The sequence below is a fragment of the Lemur catta genome, chromosome 6 (assembly GCF_020740605.2).
Source record: "Lemur catta isolate mLemCat1 chromosome 6, mLemCat1.pri, whole genome shotgun sequence".
NCBI lineage: Eukaryota > Metazoa > Chordata > Mammalia > Primates > Lemuridae > Lemur > Lemur catta.
Window position 1 is genome coordinate 48,714,466 of NC_059133.1, and position 20,880 is coordinate 48,735,345.

Below are 20,880 nucleotides of genomic sequence, written 5' to 3' on the forward strand. Positions count from 1 at the left end.
ATAAAAATTAAAAATACAGAATCCATAATATTATACCTATTTCCTTATCCATTTGGTCTGATGTTGACTGCAAATCTTGCTGTTCTGAAGACTGCGTTGGTGAAGAAGCTTCTTCAGTGGTAGTCTGACATTCTGTTTCAATCTCTCCTAACTCTCCTTCAATCATACTAGTGATTCCACGAACAAGGTCTAGCAAACAATGGAATGCCACAGACATGGCATAACCTTCTGGTATAGTTGGGGGCTCAACTTTGTCCAACATTTCTAGGCTGAAATTATGAAAAAATTAGAATACTAATGAGCAACCACAATAATGAAAATATAACTATTTCCATAATTTGTAGGCTAAAGAAATTAAGATGAACCGAATAGCAAAAGATAAAGGGACATTACCTAGTTTGTTTCATTTGGAGAAGGGATCCCTTAATGGTATTCTATTAATAAAAACTAATTAGAAAAATTAAGGCCTGACCACTGCCATAACTAATTATTTTAATAATTTACTTCTTACTTTTCTAAGTTGTATCAATATTTTCATTAATTGTTGATATTAGAAAAACAAAGACTTATATACAAAACATATTATAGTAAGACCTAGATTATAAAACTTCTCAAACTCTAACTTAGATGATTTTAAAATAAGGTGCTATCAAATCAAATCTATTCTAAAAAGAGGAAGTGCTTTCATACTGGGGAAAAGTTTACCATTTATCTGTAAGATCCCCAGCTCACCTATCCTCTCAGATACAATCTGCCAACAGGGTGAGAAGAATACTTAGAGCATGAGTGTTTCAAGTTTAAATTGCAGAGCAGTTTCTACAGTTAGACAGAAGGAACAAGATCTATTATAGTGTCTGATAGTTCAGTAGGGTGACTACAGTTAACAATAATCTATTGTATATTTCAAAATAGCTACAAGACAAGAATTCAAATGTTCCCAGCATAAAGAAAAATATTTGAGGTGATAGATAACCCAATTGCCCTGATTTGATCACTACACATTATATGAATGTATCAAAAATATCACATGTACCCTAAAAGCATGTATATCTATTAGGTAGCAATAAAAAAAATTATTCTGAGACAAAGAAGACTGACACAAAAGGACATTTATTGTATGATTCCATTTATGTGAAATATCCAGAATAGGCAAATCAATAAAGACAGAAAGTAAATTAGTAGTTGCTAGGGGCTGGAAGGAGGAGGATTAAGGAATGACTGCTAATAGGTAGAGTATCTTCTTGGGGTGATGAAAATATTCTGGAATTAGGTAGTGGTAATGGTCACACAACTTTTGAATATACTGAAACTACAACTTGTATACTGTAAAAGGGTGAATTTTATGGTATGTGAATTATCTCAAAACAAAATTGAAATTACTAAAGATTACAATAGAAAAGGTAATAAAAGTAATTTCCTACCTCAAATTCTAAAAGTCCTTAAATCATTAGACTGGATAAAGTAGGTAATGTATTAAAAAATGCAAAACTCAAAATAAACAATAAGAATACATATATAGTGATAATTTTTGAGAAATACTCTCAGCCTGGGACTCGACACTTTTTTTTTTTTTTTTTTTAACATATATCATCTAAGTCCTCACAAAAACTGTAAGACACAGAGAAAATGAAACTAAGGACTAAGGTGATACAATTATTAATATGCAGTTCTTAAGTCTGACTTTAAAGTCTACCCATTTAACCACTAATATGTGTCAAAACTGAGCATTTTAAAATGTATGTAATTATTAGAAATATATTTATATTATTGATCAAGAAATTTAAGCTCAAATAGAATGATAAAGTTTATGGGTTTAATCTTTAACAGGCAAATTAGTGTTAGAGAGCCACACAGCAAATAAATCAGTGCTTAAAACACCTGTTAAATTCCTGTGCTCAAACAACATGTGATCTAGTGGGAAAATAATGTATCTAAAACAGGTAAAATAATCTGAAACATCAGAAACTCTAATTCCCAAATTCTATGGTACAAACTTTAAGCACTTCAATAGTTAAGAAAAAAAGGTAATTTATATTTTATACCACGAACCTAAAACAAAACACATACTTTCTTACCCCATTGTTTCACTAATATTTTATTAGAATTATTGCATAAATTCCACTTTTAGATAAAATGTAACTCACTTATTTAAACATTTTAAACTTATGGTCAAATTGTAAAAACTGTCATTAGCCCAACTTTGAAGGGATCTATGGTGTAATAAATATTAAAGAATATAATGCAACCAATATTTATGTCAAAACTACTCTCTATAAAGCACTGAAGTTTTCAAGTTCTTATATACTTAAGAAGAAAAAAAAAAAAGAAAATAAGACTGTATGTATGTCTTCAAAGAAACGAAAATCATTTTATATTGAGCCTCACGATGAATGACTGAAAGATGCCAATTCAACAGGTAAGCTCCCATGTGAACACACTAACCCATGTACAAAAAGAACACCCAATATTTTCTGAATATTTATGATTTCAGAAGTAATTTTAGTGTATAGCACTAAAAAAAACTATTCATACATTTCTTTAAAGATTTAGTCCTAACCTTATCTTAAAGATGAGAAAATTAAGATCAAGTGACATAAAGTGCTATACTCAAAATGATAGTATTTAGTAGCAACACGAGTTAAAATCCAACTCTCTTAAGTGATAAGGATTTAACTTATCAATAAACAATTTGTTTTTAGACTTATGTTAATAAAAAAAGCAGTGCTACAATCTGGGCAAGTATTTGCCCTTTCATGGTTTATTTTTATTTTCCTTCCTCAAGCACACATCTTCACTCTCTCCCTTTAATTATGTTTTTGCTCAGTATTATCTCCTCAAAGAGACCCTTTCTGTCCCCATCTTCACCTTGGTCACTCTTTATGCCCTTTAATTTGCTTTTTCTTCAAAGAATTAACCACTACTCAAGGTTACATTTTTTGTGTGTCTTTATTTATTGATTATATCAGTCACTATAAATAAAATCTAAGCTCCACGAAGGCAGGAATTTTGTTGTGTTGTGTTTTTTTCAGGTTGTAAAATGAGGTGGAAACGTGAACTAGATAATGTCTCCTTTAGTGCTGGAAACCTGATTCCTGTACCACTTGATTCGTTAGTATACTCAAGTCATTACCTTCTGTACCAAGGCAAAGCCTATATGAGACTAGGTAACTTCAGTATCTCATAAATGACTAAGAACAATAGTAAATTTTAGTTAAAGTATTTCAGTTCTCTATAACTCTATTTTTCACAATTTTAGGCAAAATAAGGCTGCATGGTAAAATATCACCATGATGATACAATGTAGGCTGACATACCATAGAAATTTATGATCTAAACAAGTCAGAGATTCTGTTTCACATTTATTTTTTTGAGATAGGGTCTTGCTATGTATGTTGCCCAGGCTGAACTCAAGCTCCTAGGCTTAAGTGATCCTCTCGCCTCAGCCTCCCAAGTCTGTTTTATATTTTAAGTCTTGATTTACTGTTACCAGAATAGCATTTTAATTATGCATACCAATTATTCAAAATACACCTGTAATTGTACCATAGTAACCATAGCAATGTTAAACCCATGTAGTATTGATTCCTTTATTTCTCTAACCACTGCATTTTACTAGACTTAAGAAAAATCAGTAATATTTACTGAATATGTATTTGTTAAACTGAAATGGCTAATGACAATGAAAAAATAACAGATATGGAATCCATTAAACAATTAATTATAAACTAAAATTTTCATGTATCAAAAACCCTATCAATGACATTAGCTAAACACTTAAAATAACTTTTCTTACATATAGAGATAAAAGAAATGAAGTCTAAAAAGAAAAAGATTAATTTACTGAATATTAGAATATTCTAATTCTAATATTCACTTAATATTAGAAGACCAAAATCTAAGGGGTCTGAAACCAAGCCACATACTTAAATCAAAAAGCTATGTAGAAGAGCTGAATAAATTTTGTTTTATTATGTTCTTAACAATCTATAAATAACATAAAAGAAAACAAAATTCAGTACTAGGTAAAATTTTCAAAATATGATAAAAGAAAATGAGTTCTAAAGTGCATTAGAAACACTGGGTCCAAAATTTAAAATATAATGCAGAGAAAAGCACTTTAGAATTAAATACCATCCCCAACAATAGCATCCCTTGTAAAACAATGCCACTACTACTTACTAGGTTGCTTTAGCGCTGCCTTGAATTGTTATAGTCAGAATAGGTATCCAAGTTCCTCGATATTCAAATGCTGGTAGCAAAGTAACACCTCCACCAATCCCCACCATTCCTGAGTTAGCTGGTGCTGAGACTGAGCCACCTGAATTATTGTTTCCTGTTAGGGAAGGGGGAGAAAAGCAAAGATACCAATTTATTACTTGATTACAAATCAATAATATTCAAACACCTTGCCAATCTTTAAAAAAATTTTCTGTACTATCAGAATGGGTATTGCACAAATATATTTATCAATACTATTTTTTCTATTAGAGAGTCTCCCTATTTCCCCAAAATGACATTTCCTTTTTTATATAAAAGTTACTAAAGTAAGTAAAAACACTGACAAATTTATTAGTATACCCCGTTAGACCACTTTTTATCAGAGGTGAGAATAAAGAATTAAAAAACCATCAATCGGATAATAATACAAAGTAGAAGAGAAAAAAGGTAGAGGGAAACAATAAGCCATATATTGATTACCAAACAAACTTAAACCATGTTAACCCCTTTTGTTAAAAAGGGACTAATAGATCTCCTAAGGTAGTAATTGTTTATATTCTTTCAAGAGAGGCATCAAATGAATATTCTTCTTAAATGAGTATTAGTATCTAAACTTTTTTTTTTTTTTTTTTTGAGACAGAGTCTCGCTCTGTTGCCCTGGCTAGAGTGTCATGGCATCAGCCTAGCTCACAGCAACCTCAAACTCCTGGGCTTAAGCAATCCTTCTGTCTCAGCCTCCCAAGTAGCTGGGACTACAGGCATGTGCCACCATGCCCGGCTAATTTTTTCTCTATATATTTTTAGCTGTCCAAATCATTTCTTTCTGTTTTTAGTAGAGATGGGGTCTCGCTCTTGCTCAGGCCAGCCTCGAACTCCTGACCACGAGCAATTCACCCGCCTCAGCCTCCCAGAGTGCTAGGATTACAGGCGTGAGCCACCGTGCCCGGCAGTATCTAAACTTTTGTTCTTATGTGATTAAAGGAACTGAAAGTATTAATATATCAGAGAGGAGAACCTACTCTGGAAAGAAGTAAACACAGTTGCTTCAGTGAGATCAATTATTCTTTAAGTATAAATCTTTACTATCAATATATTTAGGTAATCCACATTTCTCTAGTCACAGGATTTCTATAAAATGTCCTCTCAGAATAGTGGATATTGCAAATTATGGCAGAATATAAAAAACAAAATATGAATATGCCTTTACCAGCTTGGTTGGTTGTAGCAGGATTTCCAGTAGGAGGGACAAGAAACAAGGACTGGATAAAAGATCCCAGTGCATTCACAATATCACGAAAAACCTTGGTAGAATGCTGTTTCATATCATAGGACTGACAAAATGACCTGTAAAATAATTTTAAATGTTTCTGGGAAAAACATTTGAATGTATTAAAGATTTTTAAGAAATTTATAACTAGTGATACTGCTATAATTTCAATGCTATACTCAAAAACTCTTCATTACACCTTATTTTACTAATTTAGAAAAAAGGTTCAGATTGAGGTTAAGGTTCTAAAAAAATTACCTTGGGCTATACTAACTCAGTAAATTCAGATTGATGTCAATCATTAACCCCACATTTTGTCCACCTCCTAGTTCTTTTCCACACCTACATCCCTGCCCTTCCATATACAATACTCTATTTTCTTTGTTTAGATATCACTAATATTTGAGAATACTTAAATCTTTCCTACTAATTTATTAACCTACTATTGGTTAATAAGCATTAATCTATCCATTTAACAAAATATCGCTGAGGTTTTACCTTAATAGCTGAGGCTGCACACAGAGTCTGTGTATTGATTCCACTGCAACAGCTCGTAGCCACTGTGGTTTATCTGCATCCAGAAATTTCACCAGAAGTGACAGAAATATCTCACATTCAGTTACCTAAAAAGTATACATGATTTTCTATAATATTACTTTTAATCAAAAAGAAGAATTATAAATCACATTCTTGTTTTAAACTTAGTGCTGTGGATAAAACAATAAAGTCTTTTAGATTGGAAATAATTTTTTTTTTTTTTTTTTTTTGAGACAAGGTCTCATTCTGTCAACTAGGCTGGAGTACAGTGGTGTGATCACAGCTCACCGCAGCCTCGAACTCCTGGTCTCAAGCAATCCTCCTACCTCAACCTCACACAGTGCTGGGATTACAGGCATAAGCCACTGCACCTGCCCTTGATTTGAAATAAAATTCTTAATGGAGAGTGGAGAAATAAAGAAGTGAAAATCAGTTATATAAGAAAAAGTTAACAGTAAAAATCACAGTATTTTTCTAAATACATCCCTAAAAATGCTAGTGATCTGCTAACATGGTTAACCCTTTACCCTTACTCTTTAGAAAGCACAGTGCACCATCATGCCATCTCCATTCCAGCAAATTGTCAGGTAGCATATACAATGTAAACTGTTGATAGGATGCATGTTCTACCCTTCAGTAAATACCACAGTTTTTCTCTGCTTTTTTTGTTGCTTAAGAAACAAAGAAACAATAAGCCAAAGGATACAGTATAAATTTTGTAGTAGCAAAACGAGAAGGAACCTAAGCAGTTGATAGGTGTAAGATACATAAGAGACAGGGCCTGGTACTGCTAATTACATGCTAGTTATTGCCAGTGTTGTTAATAGACCATTTTCTCAGGAAGCTCTTTATAAATAATGTTTAAAGCACATTCAAGGCATAATTCATAACGTGTCTGATGACTAAATTAACAAACAAAAACTAACCAGTTTATTCAAAGGTAAGTGAATTGTTTCTTTATTAGTTGAGGACAAAGCAGGACCTCTGGGAGGTAAGAATTAAGCTGATTTCATGATTACTAAGCCAAATTGATCCTTGCATCCACAGGAGATGCAGCAGGTTATTGGATGTTTTAGCTGGGGGTGCCTCAAAATGAGTGAGCCATAATGTGGGACAAAGAATTTGGGAAATATAGTAGCCCTCAGGATTTTAGCCCAAAGGCTTACCTGTTGGTATTTTCTAATGCCTTTCATTATCTTTAACTGGATGCTTAAAAGTAGCTTTCAAGGAAGGAGAGAGAACTAAAAACAATCTTATCCTTAAGACTGCTTATGATTGGGAAAGTCATAAGGCAGAAATCTGTCACTGTCCTTAACATGATATTGTTCAGTTTAAAAGAACTAGGTCAAAAATCAGATGGCTCAGCCTCTTCATCCAGCAACTCTGTGGATGAGAACAGCTACGCAGCCTTTTTTTTTTTTAATAAATAAAGGATAAAAGTACCTACACCTTCCTGAGAAATCGAATGAGAAAAATATAAGAATAAAAACATCCTAAACATGATAAAGCACCATGCAAATGCAGAGGTCTACTGTGAATCTGTTAAGTCATTCCCCCAAGAGGTTGCACCTACCGGGAAACAGTAATCTATGGCCTAAGTCCAATTCTTGTGGACCCAAAGATATCAAGTAAACTACACTATACCAATAAAAAGGGTGACGAATGCTTTTGGATTCCCATAGTCCTTTGGTACTAGATTATAATCAAGAGACATCTGATGGCTTTAGATGAATCGAAAGTTAAATAGGTAGAAATTCTAATCACAGTATCACATAGATGTCTGATAAAAAGAATCATAAGATAAGTGCTGGCTTGGAAGACAGCAAAGAAAGTCTGGCAGAACATTCAAAAGCAGGAGTCTATCTGTCAGGGACTGGTTACTGTTAATCTTACAGCTAATGGATTTGTTAGTGATAAGGATCTTTTGTTAGAGAAATGTCTGTGAAGAAGTAGAAAATTACTTTGGACAAGTCAATTTAACCTCATTTATTCCTTTCTAAAAACAGTAGGTCATGGGCAGAAGAGAAATATACTAGCCTCTTTGTAATGATGGTGCAAAAGCAATGGTGGGTAAAACAGCTGGTGCCATAGCAGGATCAAGGCAGTAACACCAAACTGTATGAGTTTCATATTCTTCAGTACAATACATGATAAAAAAAAAAGGTTAGTGTCACTTAAGAACTACAAAAATATTAAAAACAATAAAATATAAATCATTGATTAAATCTGACTGATAAGTACGTGTCTTTTTAATATTCTGTGTGACAAAATGGGAAGTACTTTTGCTGTGTATCAAAGTACGATGATTGTCTGAAAAAAGCATGGTTGTGAACTTTACTAGTTGTCTTTTTTCCCTATGGAATACCAATTTTTTTTTTTTATTTCAGCTCTTCATGGGGGTACAAAAGCTTAGGTTATATACATTGTTGGAATACCATCTTAACTGAAAAAGCAAACTGCAAATCATGATTATTTACACTTGCATATGTTATACAGATAGTTTCTCAAAAATGAACAAAGTAGGCCTGTCCTTTAGGGAAGCAACTGATAGGATTTGTTGCCAATAATAAAATTTGAGAATTTTAGAAAACTTACATTTGCCACTGTGGCTTGACAGCTTCTGCATAACCAAAGACTTTTCTGATTAATGGGAGGTGATATTAGCAAATGTGATTTTTGGTACTGTATAAAACAGATAACATTGGGAATACCTACAGAACTGAAATACATGATGTTACAAAATCATGCATGACTAAAAGATTGATTCAAAGTATAAAATGAATCAATGAATTTTAACATAACGGTATGAAAACATTTTGGATTCCACACCTTTATATGTTTCAACCCAAAAAACATACCACAACACAATAAAGACACAAAAAGATATGAGAATCCAGCTGTTTTCTATTAAGCCAGACATTCAAAAGATTTGCAAAAATGTAAAAACAATGCCTTTTTTCCCTCTGGAAGATAGTTATTTTTCATAAGTTTTAATGTTAAAATGTAGTAGGCTTAGCATCATCTCAGCTTTATTTCTTAATAAAGTAAATAATGATAGAAATAACTCACATAAACGAAAGCTCCTAAATATTTTTAAGGAGTATAAAGGGGTCTACTGATTTCACCGAGCATTCCATGTGGTTTATTTATTTTGGGTCATGGTCCTTCCACCTTGGGTCCCTGGGTGTCACTCCTGCTGTCTTCTCCCTACCCCCAGCTGAGGAGCTTTCAGGGACCAGCAGGGAAACAAAGAGCCAAGTGGCTAGAACAATGGTGCTCTTCCAGAGGTAGAAAGTAGCCAAGATGTCCCCAGCCACTTCCTGCTCTAGAACAGTTCTATGCAGGAGGGTGGGTGACCTGTCAGGGTGTTCTGAATGACAGTACCCTTCCTCACTACCCATGGCTATTTATTAAATGATTATTTCCTCTTACAAAAAAAAGAGAGAGAGAGAGAGAGAGAGAGAGAGAGAGGGAGGGAGGGAGGGAGAATAAATGGGTCCTGAGACTAAAAGTGCAAGAATTACTATTTTAGTATGTCCTTTAGGAATGTACCATTTCCAGGTTTAACTTAAGAAAACAGAAAGAGAAAGGCTGGGCGCGGTGGCTCACTCACGCCTGTAATCCTAGCACTCTGGGAGGCCGAGGCAGGTGGATCGCTCGAAGTCAGGAGTTCAAGACCAGCCTGAGCAAGAGCGAGACCCCGTCTCTACTAAAAATAGAAAGAAATTATCTGGCCAACTAAAATATATATAGAAAAAATTAGCCGGGCATGGTGGCGCATGCCTGTAGTCCCAGCTACTCGGGAGGCTGAGACAGTGGGATTGCTTGAGCCCAGGAGTTTGAGGTTGCTGTGAGCTAGGCTGACGCCACGGCACTCACTCTATCCAGGGCAACAAAGTGACACTCTGTCTCAAAAAAAAAAAAAAAAAAAAAAAAAAGAAAACAGAAAGAGAAATAAGAGCTAATAACATATCAACCACATATCTAATTCCACAACAAATAGACCCCTAACTTTTGCCCTTGGAGATACTGTGGAATGTCTGAATTTTTCCAAACTAACATAGTCAGAAAGGCCCAAGGTAACCAATTATAACACTGAGGAATGAATATCTTAAACATATCTGAAGAACTCATCTATGCAAACATAGCCCTAGAATTCCTTATTGAGAAGGGACATTTTAGCAGTTGATCAGCACTCCCAATTAACGAGTGAAGTAGGGAGGCAGGCCTTCCTCTTCCTTTAGGCAGGAACATTCAATCTTTTCTGTAGCCAGCTGTACTGTTATTTGTTTCCCTTTGTCCCCCCAAACTAAAAAGAGACAAAGGTCAAAATATGGAGAATGGCACAGAAGCAGGGCAAGAAACTTGGCACTGGCAGCCTTGGAAAGCAATAATGTCCTCAAAAGCTCCATGGACAGGACATCCTTCTTCTTTAAAGCTTAATGATATTCCAACGTATGTATGCATATACCATATTTTCTTTATCCATTATCTCTGTCAATGGACATTTGAGCTGCTTCCATTTCTTGGCTATTGTGAAAATGCTGCAATAAACATGGTTGTGTAAATATTTCTTTCAAAGCATGCTTTCAATTCTTTTGAATATATACTCAGAAGTGGGATTGCTGAATCATATGGTAGTTCCATTTTTAGTTTTTTGAGGAATCTCCACTGTTTTCCAATGTGGCTGCACCAGTTTACATTCCCACCAACAGTGCACAAGGGTTCTGATTTCTTCACATCCTTGCCAACATTTGTTTTCTGGGGTTTGGGTTTTTTTATTTGTTTGTTTGTTTTTTGATAGTAGCCATCCTCATGGGTGTTAGACAATATCTTATTGTAGTTTTGCTTTGCATTTCTCTAATGATTGGAAGTGCTGAGCATCTTTTCATGTGCCTGTTGGACATCTGTATATCTTCTTTGGAGAAATGTCTATTCATGTCCTTTGCCAATTTTTTAAATCAAGTTATTTGGGCTTTTTGTTGTTGAGTTGTAGGAGTTGTATATATATTCTGAGTATTAAGCCCTTATCAGAAATGTGATTTGTAAATATTTTCTCCCATTCCAAAGGTTGCCTTTTCGCTCTGCTAATTGTTTTCTTTGAGGTACATAAGTTTTAACTTTGATGTCCCATTTGTCTATTTTTGCTTTTGTTGCCTGTGCTTTTGGTGTTATAGTCAAGAAATTGTTGCCAAATTCAATGTCATGAAGATTTTCCCCTGCATTTTCTTTTAGAAATTTTATAGTTTTAAGTCATATTTAGGTCATGAATCCATTTTGAGTTATGTTTTGTATAAAGCATAAGGGTCCAACTTCATTGTTTTGCATGTGGACATCCAGTTTTCCTAGCACAACTATTGAAGAGACTGCCTTTCCCTCAACAAGTGGTCTTGGCACCCTTTCTCAAAGATCATTTAACCATATATGTCAGGGTTTATTTCTGAGCTCTCTATTCTCTTCCACAGGTCTTTGTGTATGTCTTTATGCCAATACTACACTGTTTTGATTACAGAAGCTTTATATTTTAAAATCAGGAAATATAAGGCCTCCAAATTTGTTCTTTTTTCTCAAGACAGTTTGGCAATTTGGGGTCCCTTGAGATTCTATATGTTTTTCTGGTGTGGAATCTTTAGAGTTTCTTACCATATAACATTACATCTGCAAACAGAGATAATTTTACTTCTTCCTTTCCAATTTGGATGCCTTTTATTTCTTTTTCATTCCTAATCACTATGGATAGGATTTCCAGTAGTATGTTGAATAAAAGTGGCAAAAGTGGGCAATGTTACCTTGTTCCTGATCTTAGTGGGAAAGCTTTCAGGTTTTCACCAGTGAATGTGATATTATTGACTTTTCACACAGACAGCATTTATTAGGCTGAGGTAGTTTACTTCTATTTCTAGTTTGTTGAAAGTTTTCATCATAAAATAGTGATGAATTTTGTCAACTGCTTTTTCTGCAACTGCTGAGATGATCATGTGGTTTTTGTTCCTCATTTTGTTAATGTGGTGTATTATATTGATTGATTTTCATATGTTGAAACATCCTTTCGGTCCAGGGATCTATCCCACTTGGTCATGGTATACAATCCTTTTAATGTGTTGTTGAATTCACTTACCTTGTATTTCCTTGAAATTTTTTTTTTTTTTTTTTTTTTTGAGACAGAGTGTCACTTTGTTGCCCAGGCTAGAGTGAGTGCCATGGCGTCAGCCTAGCTCACAGCAACCTCAAACTCCTGAGCTTAAGCAATCCTACTGCCTCAGCCTCCCGAGTAGCTGGGACTACAGGCATGCGCCACCATGCCCGGCTAATTTTTTCTATATATATTTTAGTTGGCCAGATAATTTCTTTCTATTTTTAGTAGAGATGGGGTCTCGCTCTTGCTCAGGCTGGTCTCGAACTCCTGACCTCGAGCGATCCACCCGCCTTGGCCTCCCAGAGTGCTAGGATTACAGGCGTGAGCCACCGCGCCCGGCCTTCCTTGAAATTTTTTGCATTAATATTCATCAGGGATATTGATCTGTAGTTTTCCTGTAGTATCTTTGTCTGGCTTTGGTATCAGGGTAATGCTGACTTCATAAAATGAGTTTGGAAGTGTTCTCTCCTCTTCAAATCTTTGGAGTTTGAGAAGGACTGATGTTAATTCTTCTTTCAATGTTTTGTAGAATTGCCCAGTGAAGACATCTGGTCCTGGGCTTTTCTTTGTTGGAAGGTTTTGGATTATTGATTCAATCTCCTTACTAGTTATAGATCTGTTAAAATTTTTTATTGTGATTCAGTCTTGGTAAGTTGTATGTTTCTAGGAATTTATTCATTTCTTCCAGGTTATCTAATTTGTTGGTATATAATTGTTCCTAGTAGTCTTTTATCACCCTTTTTATTTCTGTGGCAATAGTTGTTGCCTGCCTATATAAGTCAAGAGTAGTCCCACTTTGCAGCCTATTCAGTATTTAATAACTAAGCTCAAATATATTTTATTTTGTAGTTTTAATCATCCAAATTTCATTGAAGCTATAAACAAAGAAAGAATCATAAAAATCATTCAATCTAATCCTTCTCCCTTTTTAGTCTAGGTTAGGGTTTTTGAATTTTGTTAATCTTTTCAAAAAACCAACTCAGTTTTATTGACTTTATTGTTTTCCTATTCTCTATTACACTTATTTATACTGTAATCTTTATTATTTCCTTCCTTCTGCCACTTTTGGGTTTAGTTTGTTCATCTTTTTCTAGTTCCTTGAGGTGTAAAATTATGTTGTTGACTTCAGACCTTTTTTCTTACTTTTTAATATAGGTATTTATCACCATAACCTTTCCTCTTACTACTGCTTTTGCTGCAGCCCACATGTTTTGGTATGTTGTGTTTTTGTTTTCATTTGTCTCAACATATCTTCCTCTAATTTCCATTGTGATTTCTTCTTTGATCCACTGGTTATGAGTGTATTGTTTAATTTCCACAGATTATGACTTTTCCCATTTTCCTTCTGCTACTGATTTCTGGTTTCATTCCACTGTGGTCAGAAAATATGATTGGGATGATTTTAATCTTTTTAAATTTGTTAAGACTTGTTTTGTGGCCTAACATGTGGTCTATCCTGGAAATTGTTTCATGTGCACTTTAAAAGAATATGTATTCTGCTGATGTTGAGTGGAGTGTTCTGCATGTCTATTAGGTCCAATTGGTGTTGTTCAAGTCCTGTTTCCTTATTGATCTTATGTCTGGTTATTCTACTCATTATTGAAAGTGGAATATTGAAGTCCCCTACTATTATTGTCTATTTGTGTTAATTATAAATAAGGTTATAAATGCTAAAAAAATTATACAATGCTGAATCTGACTTAACACAAAATTAAAAGAAATATAATGCACTATTTTCTCTGAGAAATATTATTTGAATGTTTAAGAGTAAACCATTATATTAAAATTACGATCAGGTATATCACAACCTATTCCACATTCCTAAATGTATATAAAATAGATATAACATTGGACTGGAAGTCAAAAGAATTAATTTCTAATCCTAGATTTCACCAAATCTTTAATGTCTTTGCTTTAATTTGTTAAGACATATGAAATATTATAAACGACAGCAGCATAAACTGAAGATACTATAATTTTAATTACCCTTCAAGTGAAATATGGATAATTAGCTAAGAAACTCAATTCCTAAATCATAATTTCTATGCTGCTTCAGATAACAGGCTATAACTCTCCTTGAAATTACATTATAAATACTATAAACATAAGCAAGATTAAAGGACAGAATGAACCTTTAGAGTATCTAAAGGTAAAGGTAGGTAGGTAATCAAAAAATTCTGAACTGAATTGAAAAAACTAAACACACTATAATAGATCACTTTCTAAAAAGAGTACAACATGCAATCATAGACACAAATGTGTGGGAAACAGCACTTACCAAAAGACTGTAAAACTGCTTAATCAGAACAGATACTACTCTCAGCAAGCGCATGCAGATAGGAAAATATGGTTTTTCAACTGGTGCTGGAGAAGATGAAGTGCTGGAACCTTGTCTGAATTTTATATTTGGAGAAAAGAGCTTTATCACAAGAGGACATACCCTTTCTTTGAGGAGGAAACTAAATTCCTGGTGCTATTTGCAGAGAAAAGGAAAAGGAAAAAAATAATTAACTTAGTTTGTACTTAATACATCTAAAACACAGTATTACTAAAAAAAACTTATTAATAATTAGAATCAATAATTTAGTTATTATAAGTTTATATATTTTATTATTTTATAGTTTACACATGATTTTGTAATTTGCATTGTGCTCAGAGGATCTCAGACCAAAATAACCAATATTTCAAGAAGTTTTTAAAAGGATATAAATTTAAAAGGAACATTTAATGATTTTAGAATGCAGTAATTGGTGCTTATTACTAGGAACTTTAAGCTGGACAATGATAATTAAAAACATAAAGAACAGAAGAAAGAAAATAGATTACACAAATTCAAGCAAATAAAGAATTTAAAATAGGCAGCTAATAACACTTGATTAATAAAGAATAAGTTATATAATTCACTGATTTTATTTTGCAAAGAACAATTCCATTCATACACAGAAAACTTAATAAATAACTTAAAATTTTGTTCTATTTTAATTGCTTGAACAGAACACAGTGAGCTGATAAAACATGCAATGAAAAACAAACATAATTATTTTACAAGTCTAGGAAATCTTGCAAAGAATTCTTAAATTTTACTTATAGTCACGGCATATTATGCAAAAACCTTCTTTAACCTGTTAATTCCCTGCCTACATAAGCCAAGAGTAGCCCTACTTTATGCCTACTCTGTATTTAATGACTAAGCTCAAATATATTTTATTTTGTTGTTTTAATCATCCAAATTTCATTGATGCTATAAATAAAGAATCATAAAAATCATCCAATCTAATCCTTTAATCTTACAGGAAAGGAAACTAAGGCACAGAGCAGTTTAGCAGCTCAGAATTACAAAAATTTTTTAAAGTATCTTTAATCAAATCAGATTCATTCAAGAAAAAAATCAGAAAATACAGATAAATAAAAAGATAAAAATAAGTCTTGCCTCATCTTACCTGAAGATAAGCTGGTTTGTCACTGTTAGCTTCCCAGATGTATACCCTTCCATGTTTTTCTATGTGTTTTAATGTACTTTTAAATTCTTCCCCCCAAAATGAGATCTTAAAGAGTTAAGTGATTTGAAATTCTACTCTCTCATCTACAATTAATTTCTTTGACTGCTAAAGTGAAAAGTATAGTTAAATCCATTTTCACACTTTATAAAAATAATTATTTTATATATTGGTTAATACATAAATATATAAAAAACTCTGAAAAGTTTTATCTATTCACTGTTTCTCCCTCACTACTCCATTCCACTACAGTTGGCTTTCCTCCACCACCACCACCGCAACTCCAATTCTCATTATAGTCATCATAATCTCTGTGGCCAAAGCAAACTTTGCCTTTCTAGTATTCGTTGTGACAGATCTCTTTGAAGCACTTGACATAAATGATTACTTAGTTCATCTTGAAACTTTCTTTGCTTTTGTCTCTTATTATGACACACTCTCTCCCTTTGTTCCTGCCTTTCTGGCTTTGTGTTCTCAGTCTTTTGTGTATGCTCATCCTCTCATGCTCAACCATTCTAATCCTGAAGTTCCCCAGAGTTCCAGAAGACCAGGCCCTTGCTTTTCACTCTATGCTTTCACCATAGGTGATTTCACTCACTCCCATATCTTTAATTAAAAACCATATGCCAGGAACATTTAAATTTATAACTTCAGCCCAAAACCTCAAGATGTATAAGTCCCACTAACATTCTGTGTCTCACAGATACCTCAAAATGAGTATTATGAAACTGAATAATCTATCCTGTGTAATAAAAATTCTAGCATAAAGTATCCCATCTTAGCAAATGGTTCACTGCTCAAGCCAGAAAGCTAGAAGTCACCTTTGGGACTGCCTTTTCATCACTCACTACGATAAATCATTGATTTATTCAGCAATTATTTGTTGACTGCTTATAATATGTGCCAGGCACTGATCCTTTCTCAGGGTCACTGCTCTTGGAATTCCCTGTGTGTGGAGTATTCTTTTTCTATTCTACCTGTATCTCCTAAGTACTCTTTACCCTTCATGTATAAGCTAAAGCATATCCCTGATTTATCACCAGCACTCCACCAGATTTGGTACCCACGTTATTCATTTTCATAGCACATTTTAACTTTTCCTTCACAGCACTCAACATGTCTGATCAATTCAGTTATTATCTTTCTCCCACTTGTAAGTGCTATAAAAGCAATGATTTTATAGACTTATTTAAGTTCTGTATACTTGGCATGAAACACATAGACCGGAATATTGAGAGTGACTGGTAAATTTTGGTTGAATGTGTTAAAAAAATATATTTATCACTGGAAGAAAATTTTGCAGGACTATATTCTAGGATCTTACACAGAATAATTCTTCCTTGCCCCCCCCATTACAATACAGCAGGAAGAATAAACTAGGAATTTTGTGATTACAATAAATCTGGAAAAACTTTTTCAAATCTTTTCCTACAAAATCAGAAAACACAATCCAAATATAGAAATTTTTAATTCAAATTCATTAACCAATTCATTCATTCATTCAAACAAACACCTGCTATCTGCTAGGCACTATACTATTACTAAAGGTACCTGTACAGTAGTGAACTAAGTCCCTGCCTCATAGAACTTATCTTCCTGAAGAGGAAGAGAAAAAATAAAATTAGAGATATGTGCGCACGCGTGCGTGCGTGTGTGTGTGTGTGTCTGTGTGTGTGTGTGTGTGTGTGTCAGGAGGTGATGAGTGCTATAAAGAAAAATAGAGAGGGGTGGCTGAACATGGTGGCTCACACTTGTAATCCCAGCACTTTGGGAGGCTGAAGTGAGAGGACTGCTTGAGGACAGGAGTTTGAAACCAGGCTGGGCAACATAGTGAAATGTCACCTCTGCAAAAAAATTTAAAAATGAAGAAAAAGAAAGAAAAGAAAGAGAAAGAAAAAAGAAACAAAGGGGAGGGGAAGGGAAAGGAAGAAAAAAGGGAAGGGATGGAGAGAGAGAGGGAGGGAGAGAAGGGAAGGAAGAAAGGAAGAAAGAGGTAGAATCTCCAGGACTTGATGGTTTTTTAAAAAATCAATCAATCAATAAACAGGGGTAAGAAAGGTAAGGGTGCTGGCATAAAAAAAGGTTGCCATTTTGCACAAAGTGGTTGGGGAAGATTTGTCTGATAAATTGGCCATTAAGCAAAGACCTCAAAGTAAGACACCATATCATATGAGAGAAAACTACTCCAGGCCCAGGAAATAGTAAGTATTAATACAAAAACCCTGAGGCAGGAATCTGCTTGGGGCATTTAAGAAACAAGAAAGACAGTGTACCTAAAGGGTGAGGGCAAAGGGAAGAGTGAAAAGAAACAAAATCAAGGAATACTGGGGACTAAGTCATGAAAAGTTCCACAGACCATAATAAGGACTTCATCTTTTATTCGGGTAAAAAGGATACCAACTGAAGCACTTTCACAAAGGACTGAAAAGATATGACTTGTGTTAAAAGACTACTCTAGATGTGGTGTGACAAGTAACTATACCAGGATGGGGCAAATGTATATGCATGGAGACTAGTTAGGAAACTAAAACAATAATTCAGGTATGAGGTGATGATGGCTTAGACTAGGATAAATGTGGTAGAGTGGTAAGAAGTGATTGGACCCTCGGTATATCTTGAGGTGAGGGTTGGGATGTGGGATGTGAAGGAAAAAGAGGCAAAAAGGAGAGACTAATTTGGAATTCGGATCAACATGAATTTAAACCCCAACTCTACCACTTACAACCCATGAAACCTTGAGCAAATTACTTAACCCTCTGTAAGTCACAGTTCCTTCATGTGTAAAATAGGAATAACTGGTACTTCTCAGGCATTTGGGACTATTACAGAGAATATAATATGTAAGGAATCTGGCACATAGCTTGAAGAAGACAGTCAAAAGTGGTAGCTATTGTGACTGTCATTTTATACAAGACTGTTGGACAAGTTATAGCTAAATACTGCTTATTCATATTATACTATAAGAAAGGGAATCATGAGTAGATATTGTTCATTATCACCAAAAGCATTTAACAATTGCCTAATATATAGCAAAAATTACAGACCATATAAAAATAATTTCATTTCCAAATCCTAGGATAAAAGATCTTATACTATTGTGAATGAGTGAATATATACTTATTCACTCATTTTGTAGGTAAGAGCAAAGGATAAAATGGATTACCTAGGAAGGCAGCAAAGTAGGGAAGAAGCTAGATGAGTAGTTAAAAGACCTAAATTATAGTTCAAGAACTGCTGATATCTAAAGAATCCTGTAGAAGTCACTGAAATCAATTTTGGACCTTAGTTTTTTTTTTTCATTTAAGTTATCTAAAAACACTATATATAAACAAGTAAAAACAAGCTATACATAAATAAGTAAAAATCAATACTTTCTTCAAGCTTTTAAATATCATAAAAATAGCTCACATACCACATTTCTTTCATAGACTCATAGGCTGGGAAATGTCTGACTAAATAGTGTCTAGGGATTCCTTCTAATGTTAAAATTTTAAAATGCTAGGGCACTAAAAGAAGTAAAATAACCCTAAATTGTTATATGTCTAACGTCTGAGGCTATCACTCTTTGCATCTTATAATGCGGGAAAAAATGCATGTTGCTTTAAAAAAATCTGTAAAGAAAATTAAAGACTAACTTTGCACAAGATACTATAAATGGCTTACTTGTAAAAAGACTTGTGGAAAATCATTCAAGACTGATTCAAGTAATTCGAGGCCAAATGTTCGAGTCATTTCTGTCATGCCTACTAGCCAGTAAGGGGCATCAGCATTAACCAACTGACACAGGTCCTGGGAAAACAAATCAAACAATTTCACGTGCTAGAATTAAGTGTGCTTTTCAAAATTCATAGTTCATGAAACTTAAAAAAATGAAAAACCTCTCTCTTCTCATATAATAGTTGTTTTTGCTCCTTAGAAACCAAGCACGGGTAAATTAAATTTTGACAAATTGTGTACTTGATACATTAATAAAAGTAAACTTTTAAACAATCATATAACTTGACAATATAAAATAGTAGACAGATAAATGATTAAACATTCTCTTACTGAAAAAAATAACCTTTTAATCCGAATTGATAAAATTTTCAGTACAGATTAATCTTAATTAAAATGATTTATTCATGACAAGTAATGTACTAATCAGGTTGTGTATCAAATTATATTATGTAAACCACAAGCTTATTAAATTTTCCTTGTTAAAAAAAATTTTTATAATTTGTCATCCCTAATATACATGTTTTCTAGTTCTAGGTTTAATTCATTTTATTTCCTTAAAGTGAGTCATAACATTTTATTACGTTAATTACCTCTATAGTAAACGTGGACGTTGCTCTTTAATGTATTAGAACTATTTTACTACTACTTTGGACATAAAATTTCATATAAAAAAATTAAATCAGACATAAAATTCCAAAATCAAAAATGCACAAAAAACCGTATTCTATAATAAAAATTACTTTTATCGACTGAAATACCTGAAAAAGCATATATGCATCCTTAGCACAAGGTTTGAGGGTACTGACAGATCTTCTGTTACTATTTCCTTGGACCAGTACGGGTTGTTCTATAATATCTGCAGTCAAAATAGGATGGGTTTTATGAGTTCATAATGGCCTTTATTTAATAAGTCATATATTCCATTTAAAGGGTATGTTTAAAATACTTATTTACATAATAATAAACTTTAATTATAATTTCAGAACTATGCCTCCAAAATGAAAAAATACACGGATACATTTTTATACAAAATGCCATAAAAATCACTCTTCACTATTTTACATTCACTATAAGGTTACTATCTTTGTCCATGCATTTCATTTTCCCAGTCTCCCATTCTTCAGCCGCTTTATTTCATGGATTTGAAATTCACATGATCTTTCAATGTACCTTTAAATATCAAACAAACTTATAAAAGTTTACCATATGGTTAATTCCTATTCCATCTCACTATCATCAAGAGAATTAACTGCCTGATCTGCCACTATTACTATGTCAGTTTCAGGTATGCACTAGCTAAGAGTCAGCTAGAATGGCATTTCCTAATTCAGCATTTTTTTTTTAATTTTTAATTTTTTTTGAGACAGCGTCTCCCTCTGTCACCCAGGCTGGAGTGCAGTGGCGCAATCATAGCTCACTGCAGCCTCGAACTCCTAGGTTCAAGTGATCTCCCCGCCTCAGCCTTCCAAAGCACTGGGATTACAGGTGTGAGTCATCACGTACAACCT

General features: G+C 33.7%; 1 protein-coding gene across 3 annotated transcripts in view; it reads right to left on the reverse strand.

The window, feature by feature from the left end:
• MON2 (MON2 homolog, regulator of endosome-to-Golgi trafficking) overlaps positions 1-20,880 on the reverse strand; it is a 107,561-nt gene that overhangs the window by 58,204 nt on the left and 28,477 nt on the right. For all 3 annotated transcript variants that reach the window (XM_045553457.1, XM_045553456.1, XM_045553455.1), the window contains 7 exons: positions 20,131-20,228; positions 19,319-19,444; positions 14,437-14,631; positions 5,984-6,108; positions 5,426-5,562; positions 4,180-4,333; positions 37-269 (listed from right to left, as the gene is read on the reverse strand). In XM_045553457.1, the coding sequence (XP_045409413.1) occupies positions 37-269; positions 4,180-4,333; positions 5,426-5,562; positions 5,984-6,108; positions 14,437-14,631; positions 19,319-19,444; positions 20,131-20,228 (1,068 nt within the window). The remainder of the gene's footprint in view (positions 1-36; positions 270-4,179; positions 4,334-5,425; positions 5,563-5,983; positions 6,109-14,436; positions 14,632-19,318; positions 19,445-20,130; positions 20,229-20,880) is intronic.